The sequence below is a fragment of the Haliotis rufescens genome, unplaced genomic scaffold, assembly GCF_023055435.1.
Source record: "Haliotis rufescens isolate VD_foot unplaced genomic scaffold, xgHalRufe1.0.p SCAF_10, whole genome shotgun sequence".
NCBI lineage: Eukaryota > Metazoa > Mollusca > Gastropoda > Lepetellida > Haliotidae > Haliotis > Haliotis rufescens.
In genome coordinates, this window is record NW_025963780.1 from 44,193,291 (window position 1) to 44,213,605 (window position 20,315).

At 40.3% G+C, this 20,315-nt stretch overlaps 2 protein-coding genes across 4 annotated transcripts; one reads left to right on the forward strand and one right to left on the reverse strand.

Moving 5' to 3' along the window:
* Positions 1 to 69: 69 nt before the first annotated feature.
* LOC124120917 lies at positions 70 to 8,644 on the reverse strand. Its single transcript, XM_046483823.2, has 5 exons — positions 8,572 to 8,644; positions 6,128 to 6,523; positions 4,887 to 5,237; positions 3,947 to 4,087; positions 70 to 527 (listed from the first exon to the last, which is right to left on the reverse strand). The coding sequence occupies exons 1-5, from the start codon at positions 8,624 to 8,626 to the stop codon at positions 499 to 501; spliced, it is 972 nt and encodes a 323-aa protein (XP_046339779.2). The 5' UTR covers positions 8,627 to 8,644; the 3' UTR covers positions 70 to 498.
* Positions 8,645 to 11,451: 2,807 nt separating this feature from the next.
* LOC124120908 (dnaJ homolog subfamily C member 28-like) lies at positions 11,452 to 18,515 on the forward strand. Of its 3 annotated transcripts, none has more exons than XM_046483813.2 (5): positions 11,452 to 11,481; positions 14,292 to 14,688; positions 15,466 to 15,749; positions 16,944 to 17,144; positions 17,468 to 18,515. In XM_046483813.2, the coding sequence occupies exons 2-5, from the start codon at positions 14,314 to 14,316 to the stop codon at positions 17,844 to 17,846; spliced, it is 1,239 nt and encodes a 412-aa protein (XP_046339769.2). In that variant the 5' UTR covers positions 11,452 to 11,481; positions 14,292 to 14,313; the 3' UTR covers positions 17,847 to 18,515. The 3 variants fall into 3 exon arrangements, with proteins under 3 accessions (XP_046339769.2, XP_046339768.2, XP_046339767.2); XM_046483812.2 differs by lacking the exon at positions 11,452 to 11,481 and adding an exon at positions 12,347 to 12,689; XM_046483811.2 differs by lacking the exon at positions 11,452 to 11,481 and adding an exon at positions 12,726 to 12,947.
* Positions 18,516 to 20,315: the final 1,800 nt, after the last annotated feature.

Below are 20,315 nucleotides of genomic sequence, written 5' to 3' on the forward strand. Positions count from 1 at the left end.
GAGCTATACACATAAAACAAAACGCACTGGGCAAGTAGGACGTAAATTTTATTGTATATACCTCATCAGTATACAGTAATTACATCGGCTTCGTCGTCTTCAAGAATCACCTGGCTGCGTCACTGCTAACTGGCATGTTAATGATAAACGCGTGTCATAGAACTTCAGGGGCGGTCGGATAGCCTACTGGTTAAAACGTTCGCTCGTCACGCCGAAGACCCGGGTTCGATTCCCGACATGGGTACAATGTGTGAAGCCCATTTCTGGCGTCCCCCGCCGTGATATTGCTGGAATATTGCTAAAAGCGGGGTAAAACCATACTCACTCACTCATAGGACTTCATTATGAAGTTTCAATTATGTATGTATTCTAATTTTAAATTAAGTAGACAAGTTAAGTTATTTCTATACAATACTGAATTGATCTGTATGCCAAATGTTACGATATAGCCAGGGACGTGTTCTGATGTATGAATAATATGATGACACAGCCTAGAGGTCAGTTGATAGTGCGATGGGAAAGACGCCCTGTAACAATGAATACAAAAATTAATATACAAACATAACTCCGCAACGGCTGTGTTCATGCACAAAATGCACCAAAAACCTAAACAGTAGTTTTAAATAACAATCTACTACACCTATAGGATATTCATGGTATGATATTCTACAATCATAAGCTTAAGGTGATATACTAGTACTTAGATATAACATTCACACACATAAAAAATAAATAGAACAATAACATAACTATAATATATCAAAGTCGTACGTTTAGGTTGCACAATATATATATTTGGTGAAACCCACTAGGGTGCATCGTAGAGGTAGAGTGGATAACTGCCCACGATATACCTGTCCATGATATACCTGTCCGTGATATACCTGTCCATGATATACCTGTCCATGATATACCTGTCCATGATATACCTGTCCGTGATATACCTGCCCACGATATACCTGCCTACGATATACCTGTCCATGATATACCTGTCCATGATATACCTGTCCGTGATATACCTGTCCATGATATACCTGTCCGTGATATACCTGTCCATGATATACCTGCCCACGATATACCTGCCCACGATATACCTGCCCACGATATACCTGTCCATGATATACCTGTCCATGATATACCTGTCCATGATATACCTGTCCGTGATATACCTGTCCATGATATACCTGCCCACGATATACCTGTCCGTGATATACCTGCCCACGATATACCTGTCCATGATATACCTGTCCATGATATACCTGTCCATGATATACCTGCCCACCATATACCTGCCTACGATATACCTGTCCATGATATACAACACATAAACACGTTCCTATTTACAGACATATGTAAATTACATCTCGATTATCTTTAAATCATGAGTACACTACACAAGTTACTGAATACACACATTATTCCACCTCGACCAAAACACAAATAAAATGAAATATATCTAGTAAACATCCACTATCTACACACAAACACAAGTATATGTAGTATGCTAAAATGGTATTAATGAGATTTAGACATTTAGGTATGGAATGGAATAAAAATACATAGAACACAATAATAACGTTAAATGCGAACATTCCAATTACATTAAACCCATCCCAGTGCCAAGTGAAGTGTGAGAGGGGTGCAGTGGGGAGGATAAATGAGGTAAAATGAGGACACACAACAACAAAACAAAAGACCATGAGTTTACTGATAGTGCTTAGCTGACGACTACTTAAGCAGCAGCCTGAAATGAAAAGTACAATTGTATGTCAATCAATGAGGAGAGTTACTTGATAAATCTGAAATAAATACAATAAATATGTGTTAGTAAATGCATTATCTGAAATATCCAGAATTTGTTGATTAACATACCAAACCAAATAGCTTATTCACAATTCATGATCAATATACACAGAAACTATACCATACTACAACTACAATATATTATTTCACGTAAACAAGGCATGGTGAGTGCGAATAATCAATATAATCTACAGAAATAGTGGTAGTATTGCAAATGGATATTCCTGTGTTATGTAATACGACATTGGTAATACTGCTCTATCATATTTGTACCACCTAAAGCTCAACTTTGGCGAAGGAACATCGGTAACATATTTGTGATCACTTCGATTGACACATAACGTTATAAATTTAAAGGAAAATGCCCAGAATGCATGATATCTTTTAATGCGACATTGACAACTCCTCAACAATCGTGTCAACTCAACTGTTGGAGTCCCGCGTATCTAACTTCACTGATGTTCTACTGTCAGCTCGACACTATGGTCAGACTTGAGCTTAGTGGAATTGATCAGAGATATGGCCCAGTAACTGAACTTCTAGGCAGTTGTGTATTGTCGGGTATCATTTGAAGATGATGAGCATCTTTGGCTGGTTGGTTGGTTTGTTGTTTGACGCCGCACTCAGCAATATTCCAGCTATATGACGGCGGTCTGTAAATAATCGAGTCTGGACCAGACAATCCAGTGATTGATATCATGAGCATCGATACACGCAATTTGGATCGATGACATGTATCAACCAAGTCAGCGAGCCTGACCACCCGATCCCGTTAGTCGCCTTTTACGACAAGCATAGTCACCTTTTACGGCATGGGTTGCCGAAGACCTATTCTACCCCGGAATCTTCACGGGGCGTGAGCATCTTTGAAGCAAATACCCAACTATAACGTGATGGTTGAGGGATGAGGTACACAAACTTTCTAGGAGTGATAACGAAGCGAAAAGAAGCATATTATTAAACAGAATCACTTGTGTTAGATTTGTTCATGTAAACCTGAAGTCAATGTTAATGTCAATCGATCAGTTGGTGATAACGAAAGCACAATATTATCTCCATCACTTTGTGCGATTTGAGCATGTATTATTATTGTTATTGTTATCTCCTGAGATACTGAAGGATCCCACACAAGGGACATCACCTAAGGGAGCCAGTATTAAATATTACATTAGCTTCACATCAAACTTCAAACTTTGAATATCTTTCCTTGGAGTTTCTTCTGTTGAAGAAAGAGTTTCTTGTGTTGAAAGAAAAGTTTCTTCTGTTGAAGGAAGAGTTTCTTGTGTTGAAAGAAAAGTTTCTTGTGTTGAAAGAAGAGTTTTTGTTGTTGAAAGAAGAGTTTCTTGTGTTGAAAGAAGAGTTTCTGTTGTTGAAAGAAGAGTTTCTGTTGTTGAAGGAAGAATTTCTTGTGTTGAAGGAAGAGTTTCTGTTGTTGAAAGAAGAGTTTCTTGTGTTGAAAGAAGAGTTTCTGTTGTTGAAAGAAGAGTTTCTGTTGTTGAAGGAAGAGTTTCTTCTGTTGAAGGAAGAGTTTCTGTTGTTGCAGCTGGAGTTGATATGTCATTATCCATTGGTGAAGTGGCCTCTGACAACACGTTACATATAATGTCTTGAGAGTATTCAGATAGCGTTAAAAACAAGTGGGTGTGCAACTATTGATTCTCACTGCAGTAGGCGATATTCAGGAGAGATAAAGTCAATTCTGACCTCACAAACATGTGACAGAAAACATGAACACCCATCGCAGTCCTCGGTGCACGATTACAAGCAATCAGCCCAAGCCGCACCTGCTGATCACATTTAGTCGCCTCGTACAACAACCAACCGGGTGCCGTGGAACTTGTCTGACCCGGATTCCCACGAGGTATCAAAACAAGTGAATGTGGGTATATGACATGGTTTAAGCAATAGGTAGGGAATTGTGAATTCTTACTTGAGGCAGATTAAGAAAGACAATGAGGTGTCAACATGGTAACTATGTGCACATGGGGAAACAAACACTAAAACTTGCAAAGGATTGTGTGTGGTACGGCATTAAAAGAAAAAAATTCTAAAGTTGTTTTAGCATGTGATGTTTTTTATTAACTCTGTTACTATGGTTGTCCTTGCTGGCGTTACTGTTGCAGTTGCTGTGCTCGTGGCTTACCAGTTGATGGTGTTACCGCTACCGGTGTCGGTTCCGAAGCAGTTGATTTCGTAGTAGTTGATGTAGATGCTGGGCAGTTCAGTGACACATCTGCAGGAATGGTGGCTCCACAGACGACGGTAACATTCTCACCTGTATCCGCTACAAATAAATGATTATTGAATAAATACTACACATACTTATACATTTGTACATCAATTAGAGCAAACATTTAGACAGACAATGTTTACACTTATACACGCGTCTGTAGTATTGATAATATCTCTACCAGCTTATGTATTTGTATAAAAATGTTGTGGGTGCTCCCGAGGACCATTGTCGAATTACGTTACCTACCACGGACATGATAGGAATCAGTAGCTAGTGTGTGATCCCTAGAGCACGACACTGCCACACGAGAGATATTACAACCAATATTCTTGAGACGTCATCGCGTCAGGGATTCTTGGACACGTTAAACATATACTACTGTTGCGACACCATCGTGCAGTAATTTTATTGACGATATGACAAATTGAAAAATGCATACCGAGGTAGTATCACCGGACAATTCACGATTGCACAATGTATTCACTAATTACCTACATGATTTCAGAGAGAGGTTTGACTGTAGCAATGGTGTATACATCCATGTTCATTATACAATATTTTTCAATTTCAACTCATGCTTAGGCGTTTTGGTTTGAGTGAAATTTTCACGAACGTTTACCCCTTGATATATGAACAAAGATCACAAACAACATATCTTGAAAGTAATTATACTTATCCCTCCCTAATGCCTAGTTGAATACACATGATATCAAAATAATTAGTTATCCTAGCACGACTTCAGGGCAGACATCAGACGCCAATTGCCATCATGGAACAATTTCCACACGAAATTCGTTACATTTCAAGGTTGACCAATACATCAGGGGAAATATAATTATTAATCACTTACATTTCGCTCGCATCCACAGAAATTCTTTTTCTTGACGTCCAGGATCGACTGTCATGAATATTGACATGTTAACATAGTTGGACTTGCTCTCAAACATTGCGCTGGAACAGTTTCTTGATGCAGGTGGGTTCTTACATTCCACCTTGGTTGACACATCCCCATCAGTGAAGTTAACACTGCAGGCGGGAGACACAACTCTGGTTGCAGCAAGTTGTATTATGACATGGGAGTCACACTCATGAGAGTATGCTAGACAGTTAGCATGGGCCTCCCCGTCATGTTGGTCGTTGTACAGGTACACCTCCTGTCCTGTGTGTGTAGAATCATGTTGGATGTGCAGAACCGTGTCCTCTGAAAAGAATGGCCAAGTCATTAAAGATCAAATCTTGTGCACGTACGGGGCCATTTAACAGTAATTCGGTAAAGGGATATATCACATCACAATATTCCTCGTATTGACCGTCAGAAGGAAATGTTCCTGGTATTGACCGTCAGAAGGAAATGTTCCTGGTATTGGCCGTCAGAAAGAAATGTTCCTGGTATTGACCGTCAGAGGGAAATGTTCCTGGTATTGACCGTCAGAAGGAAATGTTCCTGGTATTGACCTTCAGAGGGAAATGTTTCTGGTATTGACCGTCAGAGGGAAATGTTTCTGGTATTGACCGTCAGAGGGAAATGTTTCTGGTATTGACCGTCAGAGGGAAATGTTTCTGGTATTGACCGTCAGAGGGAAATGTTTCTGGTATTGACCGTCAGAGGGAAATGTTCCTGGTATTGACCTTCAGAGGGAAATGTTTCTGGTATTGACCGTCAGAGGGAAATGTTTCTGGTATTGACCGTCAGAGGGAAATGTTTCTGGTATTGACCGTCAGAGGGAAATGTTTCTGGTATTGACCGTCAGAGGGAAATGTTTCTGGTATTGACCGTCAGAGGGAAATGTTTCTGGTATTGACCGTCAGAGGGAAATGTTTCTGGTATTGACCGTCAGAAGGAAATGTTTCTGGTATTGACCGTCAGAGGGAAATGTTCCTGGTATTGACCGTCAGGAGGAAATTTCCTGGTATTGACCGTCAGAGGGAAATGTTCCTGGTATTGACCGTCAGAGGGAAATGTTCCTGGTATTTACAGTCAGAGGGAAATGAACACAGTCGATTAAATATGAGTGTTGACTTATGCGTTTCCTTTTTGGAAAGTATATGTATAGGTAGCTTAAACATAAACTCATAATGGACACTACTCACTGTGCACACATTCAAACGTGAATGTTACGTAGTCTTCACCAGCAGTATCCATTACCCGACCTCCAGGTGAAGATAGCTGACATCTTGTAGCAGCCGTGCACGTGTTCACAAAGTCCAGGTAGTAGTGATCCGGGAGTTGGTTCTTCATGGCAGGGAGGCAGTAATCTGTCACTGTATCATTCTCACGCTGTTGACAGCAACGTCTGATTTCGTCTACTCCCTTCTGTCCTAAGCTTGTTCCAGTTATTTCACTGTGACATGTGACGTCAGAGGACACCCCGAGTGTAAACATGGTAGGAAGAAGCATCTCTGTAGCGGCACACGGAGGATCGACCATCAACAGGAAGTTGTAACAGGCAGTCTTGTGTCTCAGACCAGAGACAGCTGTACATAAAACTGTGAATGCAAATTGACTGAGACTAAAGACTTGTTTCAATTGTATTTAAGGTAGTGGATCGTTACCAACAATAAGAGATCTGGACACCATATACCTTGTCAACTCACTAAATATATGTCGCAGGTTAAATTTGTTGCTAAAAGGTGAATGCAATATTGATTGAGACTAAAGAATTGCTTAAATGCTATTTATGGGGTAATGGATCGTTACCTTAAAATAAGATCTCTAGATAGCCTAATACCGTTTTGCACATTCATACCTCATCAAGTCTTACGAAGCAGAACTTGCACACACACTGACAACAAGATTTACAAAGTCATACATGTTCAGTTAGAAGAATGTTATATTTATCCCAATTAATGGTAACGCAAACTCATAAGACTTTGATTATTTTCGTTGCAATTTCCCTACCATGTACTGTGGCATAATTCATTCATAGAAATGTTACTTGCTGACTGTAACACTCACTCACTCACTCACTCACTCACTCACTCACTCTAATCACTCACTCACTCATTCTACTCACTCTACTCACTCACTCACTCTAATCACTAATCACTCACTCACCCATTCTACTCACTCTACTCACTCACTCACTCACTCACTCTATTCACTCACTCACTCATTCTACTCACTCTACTCACTCACTCACTCACTCTAATCACTAATCACTCACTCACCCATTCTACTCACTCTACTCACTCACTCACTCACTCACTCTATTCACTCACTCACTCACTCACTCACTCACTCACTCACTTGTAATTGATACTCATTGCATCTGTACCTGCTTGTTTGTAGCCAAACCAAATTAACTTGCAGCGGATTGCAATTGGAAGACCAAGCATCATAATCGTGGGATGCGAATCCCGTCAAGCGGTTCCTTGCACAGTTAAGGAACTTAACGGCGAGATACGGTGTCTTAGAACATTTGGTCACCCGTTTCCCCACCCCCTCACACACCGATGGTCGACAATGTAGAGCATTTATTAATTCCTTTGATTTATAAATGCATGACACCTCAGAAATATTACAGGAAGTGGCTTATAAACAATAGATCATTTTTAACAGTTATGAAAAATTCCCAAAGTACACAACCATATGAAACAGCCCTACATATTTGAGAAGTGTTCAGCTTTGCCAAAACTAATCTCTTGTTCTTATACAGGCCAATGGAATTGTATCCGTAAAGAAGATAGAAGATGCAATTTGCAAACTTTGGTATTCACGAGTAAATGCATTGCATCATTACATCTACAAATGACAGCTATGTCCAACCAAAGTTCACTGTGTCTCTCAGAAACTCGTACTGGCCTGGCTACTCATGTATAGTGTTGGACTGTCTTAAATAAAGCTTCATTATCGGTAACAACGTGAACTGCGTAGCCGAATTTCAGTAAGTTTACATCAACAGGTATGTTGTGAGGTGGTGAGGTGAAATTGGGTTTAACGTCGTGTCCAAGATTATTGCACTTATATAGCGACGTGCATGCACGTGTATGTGTGTGTGTGGCTGCTTGTACTAGTCCGGACTGATGCCGATTTATAGTGCTAGCTCACTGAGAAACCATGCCGCAGTTTAACATGAATACCCCACTCAGACACAGTATACTGACTCCGAGCCGACCAGTCCTTGTTTTAGCCCCTTAATGCCGAGCGCCAGACAGGGTAACAAGTACAATCTTTTAACGTCTTTTTGTATGACGCGGCCCGGGATCGAACCCTGGACCTTCCGCTCTCCGGGCGGACGCTCTACCACAAGACCACGGAGGCGGTCAGGTATGTTGTGAACATATATAATCTTCATATGTTCACTTTCCAATGTTCAATCTTCAAGTTCAGTCTACGAATAGCTGTACACATTGCTGTCATCGAAATGAGTGAAAATAATCTGATAAATGTAACAGTTTGATACTACTTCAACCAAACACCTCTACGTTTAGCCTGTTCACATACATTTAGTACATTTAGCACAGTATATGCAACACTCACGTCACCATACACAAGATGTTGGCATGATTCCTTCATACAAATTATCACAACATACCTTGAAGTATAACCCATGTCAGCAGAAAGAGGGACCCTCGCCACTTCCTCCACATGTTGTTTTGGTGTAGGCTTGGAGGAACACTCATTCAGATGCTCGGTGTCAGAGACTATAGGGGAGTAAACACATTGAGTGTGATAGAACCGTTAGTCATCATACAGTTCTGTTATACACAACTGTAGAGTGGTATCAACTTTTAACAATTAGCAATTACACTGTCAACTTTGTTCCAGATTTATGACAGAAAAGTTAGTTAGTTTGTTTGTTTGTTTGCTGTTTAACGCCGCACTCAGCAATATTTCAGCTATATGACGGCGGTCTGTAAATAATCGAGTCTAGACCAGACAATTCAGTGATTGAAATCAAGAGCATCAATCCACGCAATTGGGATACGATTACATGCATCAATAGCAGCTGGAATAATCTTTAATCCAAATTGTAAAACATTTATTGGGATTTTTCATGACATTCTATGACACGACACGTTACACGTTAGCTCTGGAAAAAGTAGAATGATTTTAAAGGATCCTATTTATCCAAATGATAATAAATATAGAAAACTTTAATTATACCTGTAAATGACTAAATACCACAAAACACGACGCACAATACCGTCACGTGTGTGTACATAAAACAAACTTGTTCACTGACGCATAACCGGGTGTATTTTAGGTCAAAAGTAAGTACCCGATATCGAGCTGAAGGAAACCACGCTTTTGGGACCTGATGGGTGCATTTAATACATGAAATACTGAGGTGTGTCTGTGGGTTAACGTGGGTTAACACAAGGTGTCTAACGTAATAGTTCACATGGTACGTTGTTATCATTGTTTTGCAGTGTCCCTATGTAACAAGGTATCCTTACCTCTGATTGTATCGCCTGATGACGCAACAACATCCAACTACACAATGAAGAGCTGGCACACCAACAAATCCAGGCAAGGAACGTCAGTTCTTCCTTGTTATAAGCGCAGACGCAGTGAGGCACGGGCCTCTGTTATCGTATCGGACGGTCGGGTAGCCTAGTGGTTGAAGCATTCGCTCGTCACGCTGAAGACCCGAGTTCGATTCCCGACATGGGTACAATGTGTGAAGCCCACAGTATACTGTCTCTGAGCCGACCAGTCCTTGTTTTAGCCCCTTAATGCCGAGCGCCAGGCAGGGTAACAACAAGTACCATCTTTTAACGTCTTTTGGTATGACGCGGTCGGGGATCTAACTCCGGAGGCGGTCCCTATATATAGTAGTATGGATATGTTAATACCGTGTTTTCATACCATGTACACATGAATACGAGCAGCGTGGTTGCTGCGGACCTATTCTAACCCGGAACCCCCACGGGGTTATTAGTGTATGGTGTTTAAACTAGTGCTCTGCGTCCAGAGAGGTATCGAATCGGAGTTAAAGATCTGGTTTATTGATATGGACTAAGGCTAACCTGTGAGAGAGATTACGCATTACCTGAATAAGAAAGTCTATAGTGGTCATAGCGTCCCATGGCCACACCAAAGGCCATTCGTGACCAACTCCTGTTATTCCGGGACAAGCAGGTTACGGAAAGGGGCGAGTGGTGACGAATGACCATAGACCAATATCCGGGTCCGCATGTGGGCACAATGCCCATTCTTGCTATTGCTGCAGTACAAAAGTATTGACTGTGAATTGCCGAAATGGTTTATAGTAGAACAAATATGAATAATATCATTTTATTGTTATATCATCATACTTCGTAGTTCGCAGGTGGGGATCCTGGGGCAGAATATAGATACCAGAGTCCCCTCGTGTCTTCAATGGGTGAGTGAGTGTGGTTTTACGCCGCCTTTAACAATTTTCCCTCAATATCACGGCGGGGGACACCAGAAATGGGCTTCATACATTGTACCCATGTCAGGAATCGAACCCTTGTCTTCGGTGTGACGAGCGAACACTTCAAGCACGAGGCCACCGGTCGCCCCTCATGTCATCATCGTCAAGATATGGCTGAAATATTGCCGATTTGACGTTAAACTTTAACTCACTCATGTCCTCAGTCACAGTTTGTAACCTTGTTGATAATAGTGCATCGTATTCAGGCGGCGTGTTCATGCTGTCTATCACTGGTTTGACTCCTATGGCTTGGCTTACAGGTCGCCATGCAGAACATAGCTGGAATGTTGCGGAATTCACTCACTCATAATCAGTGTAGTACTAATTCCTTAAAATAGTCACCTGGTTGGCTGTACTAAATATAGATGTTTGATATTCCCCAGACTACTGATTTATAGCCCATGCAGCTATTGACAAACAGTTTATAGTATCAAGCTGCAGTGACACGCTGTCCTCTGCTGTAATCAGCCGGATAACCTGCCACGGCCACATGGCGAGCTGTCACGGGGGTACTGTACACGCACTCTGCAATCAGGCGGAATTGGGGGATAACATTTGACAAGGATATTTAACCACAAGATTGACTAGCACTATGTCCGTGGTTTTATGTTTCCCAAATAGTCGACTCAAAGGCTTTAGTAGCGCCGTTTATCTCGACGTCGATGTTGATTGTGCTTCTGAGGAGACGTGAGATCAATATATAGGACGTTTTATGTGGTGTATAATTGAGAAAGACAAATATTGATATTTTTCGTACTTGGTGTGGAAAGTAATGAAAGAATAGAGCGGAAAACGAATTCGAACCTGTAGGTTTAAGGGCACAATTTAACATACGTATTGTTGTATTGGGCACTACGATTAGTTTTTTTATTTCCAAAACACAGTTCATGCAGTCATAATTGCATGTGACATGTTAATATTCCTTGGAAGACTTCTGGTCGGAACACACACTTAATATTATTCATTTTCCGTTTCCTAGACATTCCAATTTTTACTCCTTCAATTTCCGGGTCCATGACCTTGACCTTTTGTAACCGGAAACAGGTAGATATCAAACTTTTAGTTTTGCGTACTTTATTCATGTTCTTTACTTGATAAAGATGCAGTTTTGATCATCGCGGTTGTTTGCAAGATTATAGGCAACAATGCAGTTTACCGGGCGCAGCCCGAGCTCTACCATCCGCTCAATTACCGCGCTATAGTGCCACCGCTGTCTCGTTATACGGTTACCGTGCCTCACGCTCTGGTGACTCTCGGTTCACGATCCAACACCCGTTTTCGGTCTTAGGGAAACTTACACATCTTTACAATCAAACACCCGTTCTCGGTCTTAGGGAAACTTACACATCTTTACGATCAAACACCCGTTCTAGGTCTTAGGGAAACTTACACAACTTTACGATCCAACACCCGTTTTTCGGTCTTAGGGAAACTTACACGTCTTTACGATCCAACACCCGTTTTCGGTCTTAGGGAAACTTACACGTCTTTACGATCCAAAACCCCTTTTCGGTCATTAGGGTCAGTGGGTTTGTGCAAGGGTTAGCCATAAATTCTTACCTTTTCAAGCGATAATCCAGTTAATCCCATTGGTCGGTCATGTTGACATAAACAATTGCGGGTGTGGTTTCAAGAAAAGATGAATGGGAGAGCGGGCAGTGACGTCACACGCATGCGCAATTCATTGTTTACTGAATTACGCATGCATGTCAATGGGGATTCTAATGACCTGTTAAACGAGCACTGATTACATGTGATAGCGCCTGTGGTCCAGTGGTAGAGCGTAGGCTAATTAACGCATTAGCGGTGAGCCGGCGAAGCGCGTTCGAGCCCCCACAGCGCTAATTGGATCTGAAAAAGTGCGCCCGGTAAAGTGCACTACTCCCAGATTATATATAAGTTTTGATTTGAACGTGGTGATGGATGTGTCCTGTCATCGATATCTTCCGTCGTGAGGTCACGAAAGCAGCTGTCTACTGTTGTGTAGAAACCTTGGAAGCTAAAATGATATCTGTATGGCCTTTTAAAAATCACCGTGATATAACACTGTGGGGAATGATGATGAACAGAAATATGTTCTGTTTTTACAAAAGCCAAAGAAAAACAACAGCATTTTTACAATGGATCGACATGTACCCATTTGTTTTCATTTTTGTTGCATAATATGTGATGAAATCTCTTAGACTAATTGGCACCTATATAACACTGTCAGTGTCTCACACAAGTCGGTGTAGCAAGAAGTTTCACAATCGGTAATTTGACTACTCATGTATTGTTATATGAAACACAAAACAACAATGTCTTTTTTGAAAACCTGTTTATCAGTGCAGAGACCATATACCAATCGGTATATCGTCTCTGATCAATGTTTTGTGGTTGAGCTGATACTTTTCAGAAGTGATTGGAAGTACTGAATGGATTTCCCGGAGTTTAAGCCTTTGTTGCATAATAACATCCCTGTCACCACTACATCTACGGTGTCAGATATCATGCACAGGTCTTTGCTATAGGTAACAATAGAAGCAAATAATGTTTAACAATGTTTAAAATCATATATGTCTTCTTTGTGTATGAAGACGATTTTTTTGGTATTAGTACTGCAAAGTTACCAGACCAGATAAAATGTTGCCAGTCCTGAATTTTCTAGACTAACGAACAAAAGTAACATAAGGGTAAACATAAGACTAGTACTGTTTAATGGTTTTACGGTTCCCACAAAATACCACCTGACCTTCCAAACATCTGATTTAACTAAAATCATAAAGATATCTTTCATTGTTACACAAACTCTAATATGTGGCGATCATGGTGATTGGTTCTGAAGACCTAAACACATAAAAGAAACTAGATTTTTTTCCGCACCTTCTCCATTTGATCCATTCAGAACATCCTCATCAACAAAGTTGATGTTAAATCTTTCTCATGTCCAAAATCCAGGGCCGATGACTTTGATATGTCATGAAGTTCACCACAATAAGTACTGTATGCTCTGAAAGTCACATGTACTAGTTCTAAACTCTATTTAGAAGTGGCATAAACATGATAATTAGATAAAGGGACTTGAACGTGACATGTGACTCAATTGCTATTTGCATATTCTGAAGTGAAGTGAAGTATGTTTGATTCAGTGGTAAACTCACATCTCTCTTCCCTGATCACGTGATGCATTCATTCTGTCATGATAGAAGCAAGACCTCAATCCATTCTAGAATGTTCTAAATTAAGTGTGAAAGTCAGGGGTTGCTTGCTATAACCTTCAAGCTTGCCACCAAGCGCACATTTACATCAGTGCTTAGTCCCCTCAAAAGCATAGGATAATTTATTGTGCTGTTGAACATAATTAAAACAGGATGGGGTTTTCTACTCTTGTTTTGTGAGATACATTCACTCAGATGTTGTGGTGGTTACAATAACACTGGTGTCATATGTGAAGGTATATGCTATGTGACGTATTTAAGTCATGTGTCGCTTTAGGCCTTCAAATACTATAGGAGCAAACCCCAAGGACCATCAGGACCCCCTTAAATTTTGAACCCATTTTGCTTCTATGAGTGTAACTACCGTATTCGAAGTAATAAGCGCCCTGCTTTATTAAGTGCCCATGGCGATATTTGCTTATACATTTTGTATTTTCAACTTTGTTTAACACTAAATATATGTACATGAAGGTGAGATTAAATTCCATAATTTGTGTTTTATTTTCCATAACCTGAGCTTGTATAACACATATCATGCAGATAAAATAGCATTTGAAATCTGAATTTTATTTGACAAGGTTACAAAGTTTATGAATTGATATTACATGTACTGTTATAAATGTTTGTATCCATGGTAATGAAGGTACTATTTTCCAGGTGAAATGTGACATATGGAACAATGCTGCGCCGGTCAGTGTCCCTCCCCCTGTGTCTGTGTGCGAGTCTCTTGAAAGGTCAACACTGGACGTTAGTCACTTCCTCGCTGCACAGACAGTGTAACCATGGTAACGTGGGCACAATCGTCTTCTGTGTCAGTACAAAATATGTCCGCCACTGTCAGTTTTCAACATCATCCGGTCTTGGAGTTGGGTACAAACTGAAAAACAACCTGAGCGACTGCTACTCCCTGCTGAATATTTCAGAAGATGCTGCATTAGCTGAAGTGAGAGAAGCGTACATAAAATGTGCCAAGCTGTACCATCCTGACAGTGGATCAACAACCGCAGATCCCAAGAAGTTTACACAAGTAAAGGAAGCTTACAAGACCATACTGGTAGGAGTTACCTCCCATTTCCTTACCAATTCCACAATAGGCTCTGTCTGATTTTTAGACACCGTCATTAACCTGCCTGGCATCATTGCATCAATGCCTTCTATAGTGTTCACCCGGTCACTACATGAATGAAAAAATTTACCCTCCAGTCTCAAATTTGGCGACATGACTGTATATTTTGCGTGTTTCTGTGTATGGGATCTGTACGTCCTCTTAACCTGTGAAGATTCTGGTCAGAATTGATCTTTGGCAACCCATGCTTGCCGTAAAAGGCGACTATGCTTGTCATAAGAGCTGACTAACAGGATCGGGTGGTCAGACTCACTGACTTGGTTGATGCATGTCATCATATCCCAAACTGCGTAGGTCGCTGCTCATGATGTCAATCACTGGTTTGTTTGGCATTGACTCGTTTATTTACAGACCGCCGTCATACAGCTGGAATATTGCTGAGTGTTGCATTAAGTAACAAACAAACATATGATTGGTTTCTCCAAAGGACTCAAAGCCTTTAATCGTAGGGTTTAATCCAGGGTTGTCCTTTGACTTACCAAAGTGGGGGTCCAGGAATAAACAACACCCCTTTTATTTACATTTAATTGATTTGTGGCCCACACATTTGTAAACCAAGTTTAGAAAAAGAGGTCTGGCCTAATAAACCAGTTAAAATATTTCAACAAAGGCCAGTAAAACGGTCAGCAATATCTTGTGGCTATTTATTTGCAAAATTGCCAGTGCTGAGTTAGATTTTAACACACAGTCATTTATTCACTTCAGGAACAGAGGAAGGAAGATGAAGATTGTGAGAAGGAAGAAACAGAGGAAGACATAGACAAAATCATCTTCGACATCAAACACACGGCACCACAGCATCGGCAGTATCTGAGTTTTGAAGGCATCGGATCAGGGACCCCCATACAGAGACAGAGAATATATCAGCAGTATCGTGTTGCCAAGGCAACAGACAACGTCCATGACTACCGTGTTCAGCGTCTCGCCAATGAGGAAGAGTCAGCCGTTGTAGTGAAGGACAAAATGGAAGCCAGGAAAGTGAAGATAAGGTCAGTATGATTTTAATAATGATGATGATGATGATGGTGATGATGACAGTCACAATACCATCTCATCCTACCGGGTACCCTTTCACTGCTGGGTGAACAGAGGGAGATGAGTGGATGTATTGTAGAACTCTACCAGCAATATATCGGCCATACTGCCGATCCTGTGTCCTGGATCCTCTTTGGGATTTCAGGGCAGAGAAGGATCCAGAATCCCAATGTTGTTGTTTGTTGTTTTACGCCGCACACAGCAATATTCCAGCTATATGATGGCGGTCTCTAAATACTTGAGTCTGGAACGGACAATCCAGTTATTGATATCATGAGCATCGATCCACGCCATTGGGATATGATCACATGCATCAACCAAGTCAGCGAACCTGACCACCCAATCCTGTTAGTTGCCTCTTACAACAAGCGTAGTCACCTTGCATGGGTTGCCGAAGACCTATCCTACCCCAGATCTTCACGGGTCTCCTAAGAGTGAACAGGTTGTCTGACTTGGTGATTTGGCTGCGTGTGTGTCATCATGCCTTGATGGAGTGATGCTCATTCTTTCAGTCACTGGTTTGTCAGGTCAGGACTTGAAGTATTTACAGGCCAAATCACATATCTGTACTTCTGCTGACTGTGGCATTAAACAACATTCAATCACTTAGAGTCCTAGTGCAGGCAGACAGATTTCTGGTATTGTTTTTTTAGATTGGACGTTAATTTACCAAAATATTTGTAAAACAATATGCTTGTCTTTTAATAAATTTTTGTATTCATCGATCAACAGAGAATGAAAGCTGTAGTTCAAGGTCTAATTCAATATTCAAAACATTGAGAATCATGCACAAGATTAATTATTTTCTTTGATTCTCACATATATAAGGCCAAAATATGCCTTTTATTCTATCAAACTTCCAGTGGCAACAATACAATTTCATACTTTGGAAAACTACACAATTCTGTTGCCGTTAGAGATATGCAGGTTGGCCTTAGTTCAACTGAGGTTAATTGTTTGTTTGTTTAATAAACTGAACCAAAAAATTCAGAATGATGAATATTTTGGGGGATATTTATTTTGTAGTGAAAACTGAGCACTCAAACTCATACAAATATCGTCAAGAATATTTATCATCAACTTTTTTTTCTTTTTTTGTTAAGTTGTCTTGGAAAAGTTTGTATTTATTTTTTTTATTCTGCCCTCAGCAATGCCATAGAACGCCTGGTAGAGGACATGATCACAGACTCGATGAACAAGGGGGACTTTGACAACCTGGCCCTGAAGGGGAAACCCCTGGTGTTCGAGAATCGCAATCCGCTACTGGATACAGACACACACAACCTGAACAAGATCCTCATCAACAACGGGTACGCCCCTGAGTGGATCACACTGCAGAGTGAGATCAGGTACTGCTTTCATAAATCTGTCAAACTTCAAGTTTTATCGTGAATTTGTGTCTCTGACGCTAAGTCGCTAAATGGCTGAAATAATGCCAATGCAACGTATTGTCCCACAAACACACGTCCTTAGGTCATTGGAAATAATATGTCTACAAATCTGTATTGAATTACACAAGTTAATCATATATTAAACTATAATAGTCACATGGCAAATTTTGTTTTCATAATTTGTTTCAGTTTTTAGTTGATTAATGGTGGATATTAGAGACTGTATGACTTTACAGATAAAATAAGAGCTCAATTGACATGATTTGATCTTCTGTATGCAGGAAAGATATCACAGACGCCAGAAACAAACTGGCAGTGTTGAGAAGCAGGATGGGTTGTCCGCCCTTTGATTCGGAGGATGCCAAGAAATGGAAGTCGCAAACATACAAGCACCAGTCCATCATTACAGATGTCAATATCAAGGTGGACAAATTCAACATGATTGTTCCCTTCCTGGACAAACAGCTGGTGCAGTACGACGCCGACCGCGACATCCGGCGTATCTATGACAACTGGCAGAAATATCTTCCAGACTCCCCGGAGGATACTGAAGTTATTTATGATTCAAATTTCAGATGGCACCACTCACACCATCAGGTGTCACACCAGAAGATTGACTGGGCGGAGGTCTGGAGTAACATTAGGGCTGTGTTTAAATGATCATTTGTTACCCGATTCATCTGGGTCAGAATCATCCGTAATCCAATTTTTTTATCATAATTTCTTTTCACCAGGTAACAAAAAATAAGATTGAATGTGAAAAATGATAAAATTATAAAGAAAATATCAGACTGCATGCTGCTCAACGTAAAGTGCCAAAAGTCAATAATGGCCAATTTTGGTAGTTGTGTGCCAAGAAATTTGGCAGATACTTTTGTAACTCACGACGTTTTTTTTTTAGGCAAATAAACTTCTGAAAGTTTTGATATTATGCAAGCTGGGCATTTCTGCATACCATACGTTACTTGAAATAAACGCAAAGCCTACTCATTATACAGTTATTGCAAGTTTCACTTGGGGGTGTCCTTCGACTATGCGTCTGTTGACTGGGTTCAACAGTAGAATTGAGAGCATTAAGAAAAAGGTATCCATTATTAAATTTTAGTGATATTCTTCTTGATCATATATTTGTATAATACCTTAAAGTTTCAGTGATTAGTTCCAAAGGGGTTATTGAATGGAAATGTTAAGGCCAGTCATTACTTTTGTTGAGGAAAGATGTAGAAAATTACAGGAAAATATGTGAATTAAAACATAACCCTATCCAAGTGTCCTTTCTGACTCGGATGAGGACTTCTGACGAGTGATGTTTTACGATTATGAACAGTTGGGTGAAATGAACAATGCTGTGAAGAAAGTGATCTCGGAGTACCACATGTCTTTAGTGACTGTTAAGAATTACTTCCCTTCCAATTTCGGATTTTTTATTGCTGCCAGAAGGTTATACTGGTAATATTTTGGTTGTCAAATTCATAAACATGGTAAACCAATACATGCAACAACAACACAAGACAAATTACGTGGGAAAAACTTGAAATAGGGTGCACTGCAATTGTTTGATATGTTGATGAGCGTACGCTGTGATAGAACATGATTGTGACTGGAGTATCGTATGTTTTATTGACACCAGTCTTCTAATGCTTGTTGATTTCTGTGTGAGGTATGCGTGTTAATATATACTACTCAAAAGAAGTTCAGGAACACCTGATCCTTTCGTAGTTAATCTGACATGACAGTATAACTGTAGTGATGTGAAAGAATCGGGCACTTCTTTTGAGAAGTATATATATTATTACATTATGTCATTGTTTCCTTGTACAAAGAAGAAAAATTATGAATATATTTAAAACACAAAAAATGATGTTTTTTGTTATTTTTTAGTCTGAGACTTCGGGCTTTCTGTTCACATTGCTCTGATATGCTGTTCAAAGTGGTGTTTTAGTCAATATTTTATTTAAGGAGACAAGTGGTTTCTTTAAGGTTTTGACTCATTTTGTTTCTGAAGCAACGCGGTGTGCGGACATCTCAGTGATAATGTATGAAATACTTGTGTATCTTATTCTAGATCTGCATATATCTATATAGCCAAGGGACGCCGTAATATAACTGGCATACAGTTCAAAGCCACCTTAAACCCAACTCACTCAAAGCCAAGGGATTGTTTTTAGAGTGTCCATTGGTCAAGGTCAATGCCATACCCTTCAAATTGGTTAAGGTTAAAAACTTTCAAAAATGTTTTATTGTTGACAATACATATTCCCGAGGCAAGGGAGTGAACTGACTATGAAAGTTGAGTTTCCGCCCTTTAGAAATAGGCATGGATTTCTGGGCTGGATTGTAGCGCCACCTTTGGATGTTACGAGTTGTGCCCCTTCTGTGTCCCTCCTATTGACCAAAAAGATTCCACTCCCATATCACTTGCATTTACATCAAACAAAATGGCAGCGCCCAGTCAAGATGATCTGGTTGATAATCAAAATCTATATTGTGATAAAACATCTTACTTTGTGAAATGAATCAATTCACTATCACTTAGAGTAAAAACATGAAAAGATTTGGAAGCTGTCTGTTGACGCCAAGTTGACGGTACATATGCTTTACAAATCCTGCAGTCGACCGAAATCTGCACAGCAGTTTTTAGACTGGATGTCGATTGATTGGACTGTGCATAGACTCGTTGGTGCAGCCAAAATATAACTCCATAATTCCAGCCTAGTTCAGCAAGGGTGGAAATTCGAATTTTACAGTCAGATATGTCCTTTGCCTCAGGAAGGCGCCAACTATACTACACAAAAGAAATGAAAGAACACCCATTTTTCCATACAAATATCGTTAATCTGTCATGTCATGTCTATAGGCATATATACACATACCACAGGGACAGAGAGGGGATCTATGGACATAAACATGATGAGGACAGATAGGCAGGTCTATGGACAAACATATTACAGGGACAAAGAGGCGATCTATGGACAAACACATGACAAGGACAGACAGGCAGGTCTATGGACAAACATATTACAGGGACAAAGAGGCGATCTATGGACATACATATATTTGAGGGACAGTTATAAGGATCTAAGGACATATATACAGATGTTTCAGTGATATATCACGTCTATGGACATG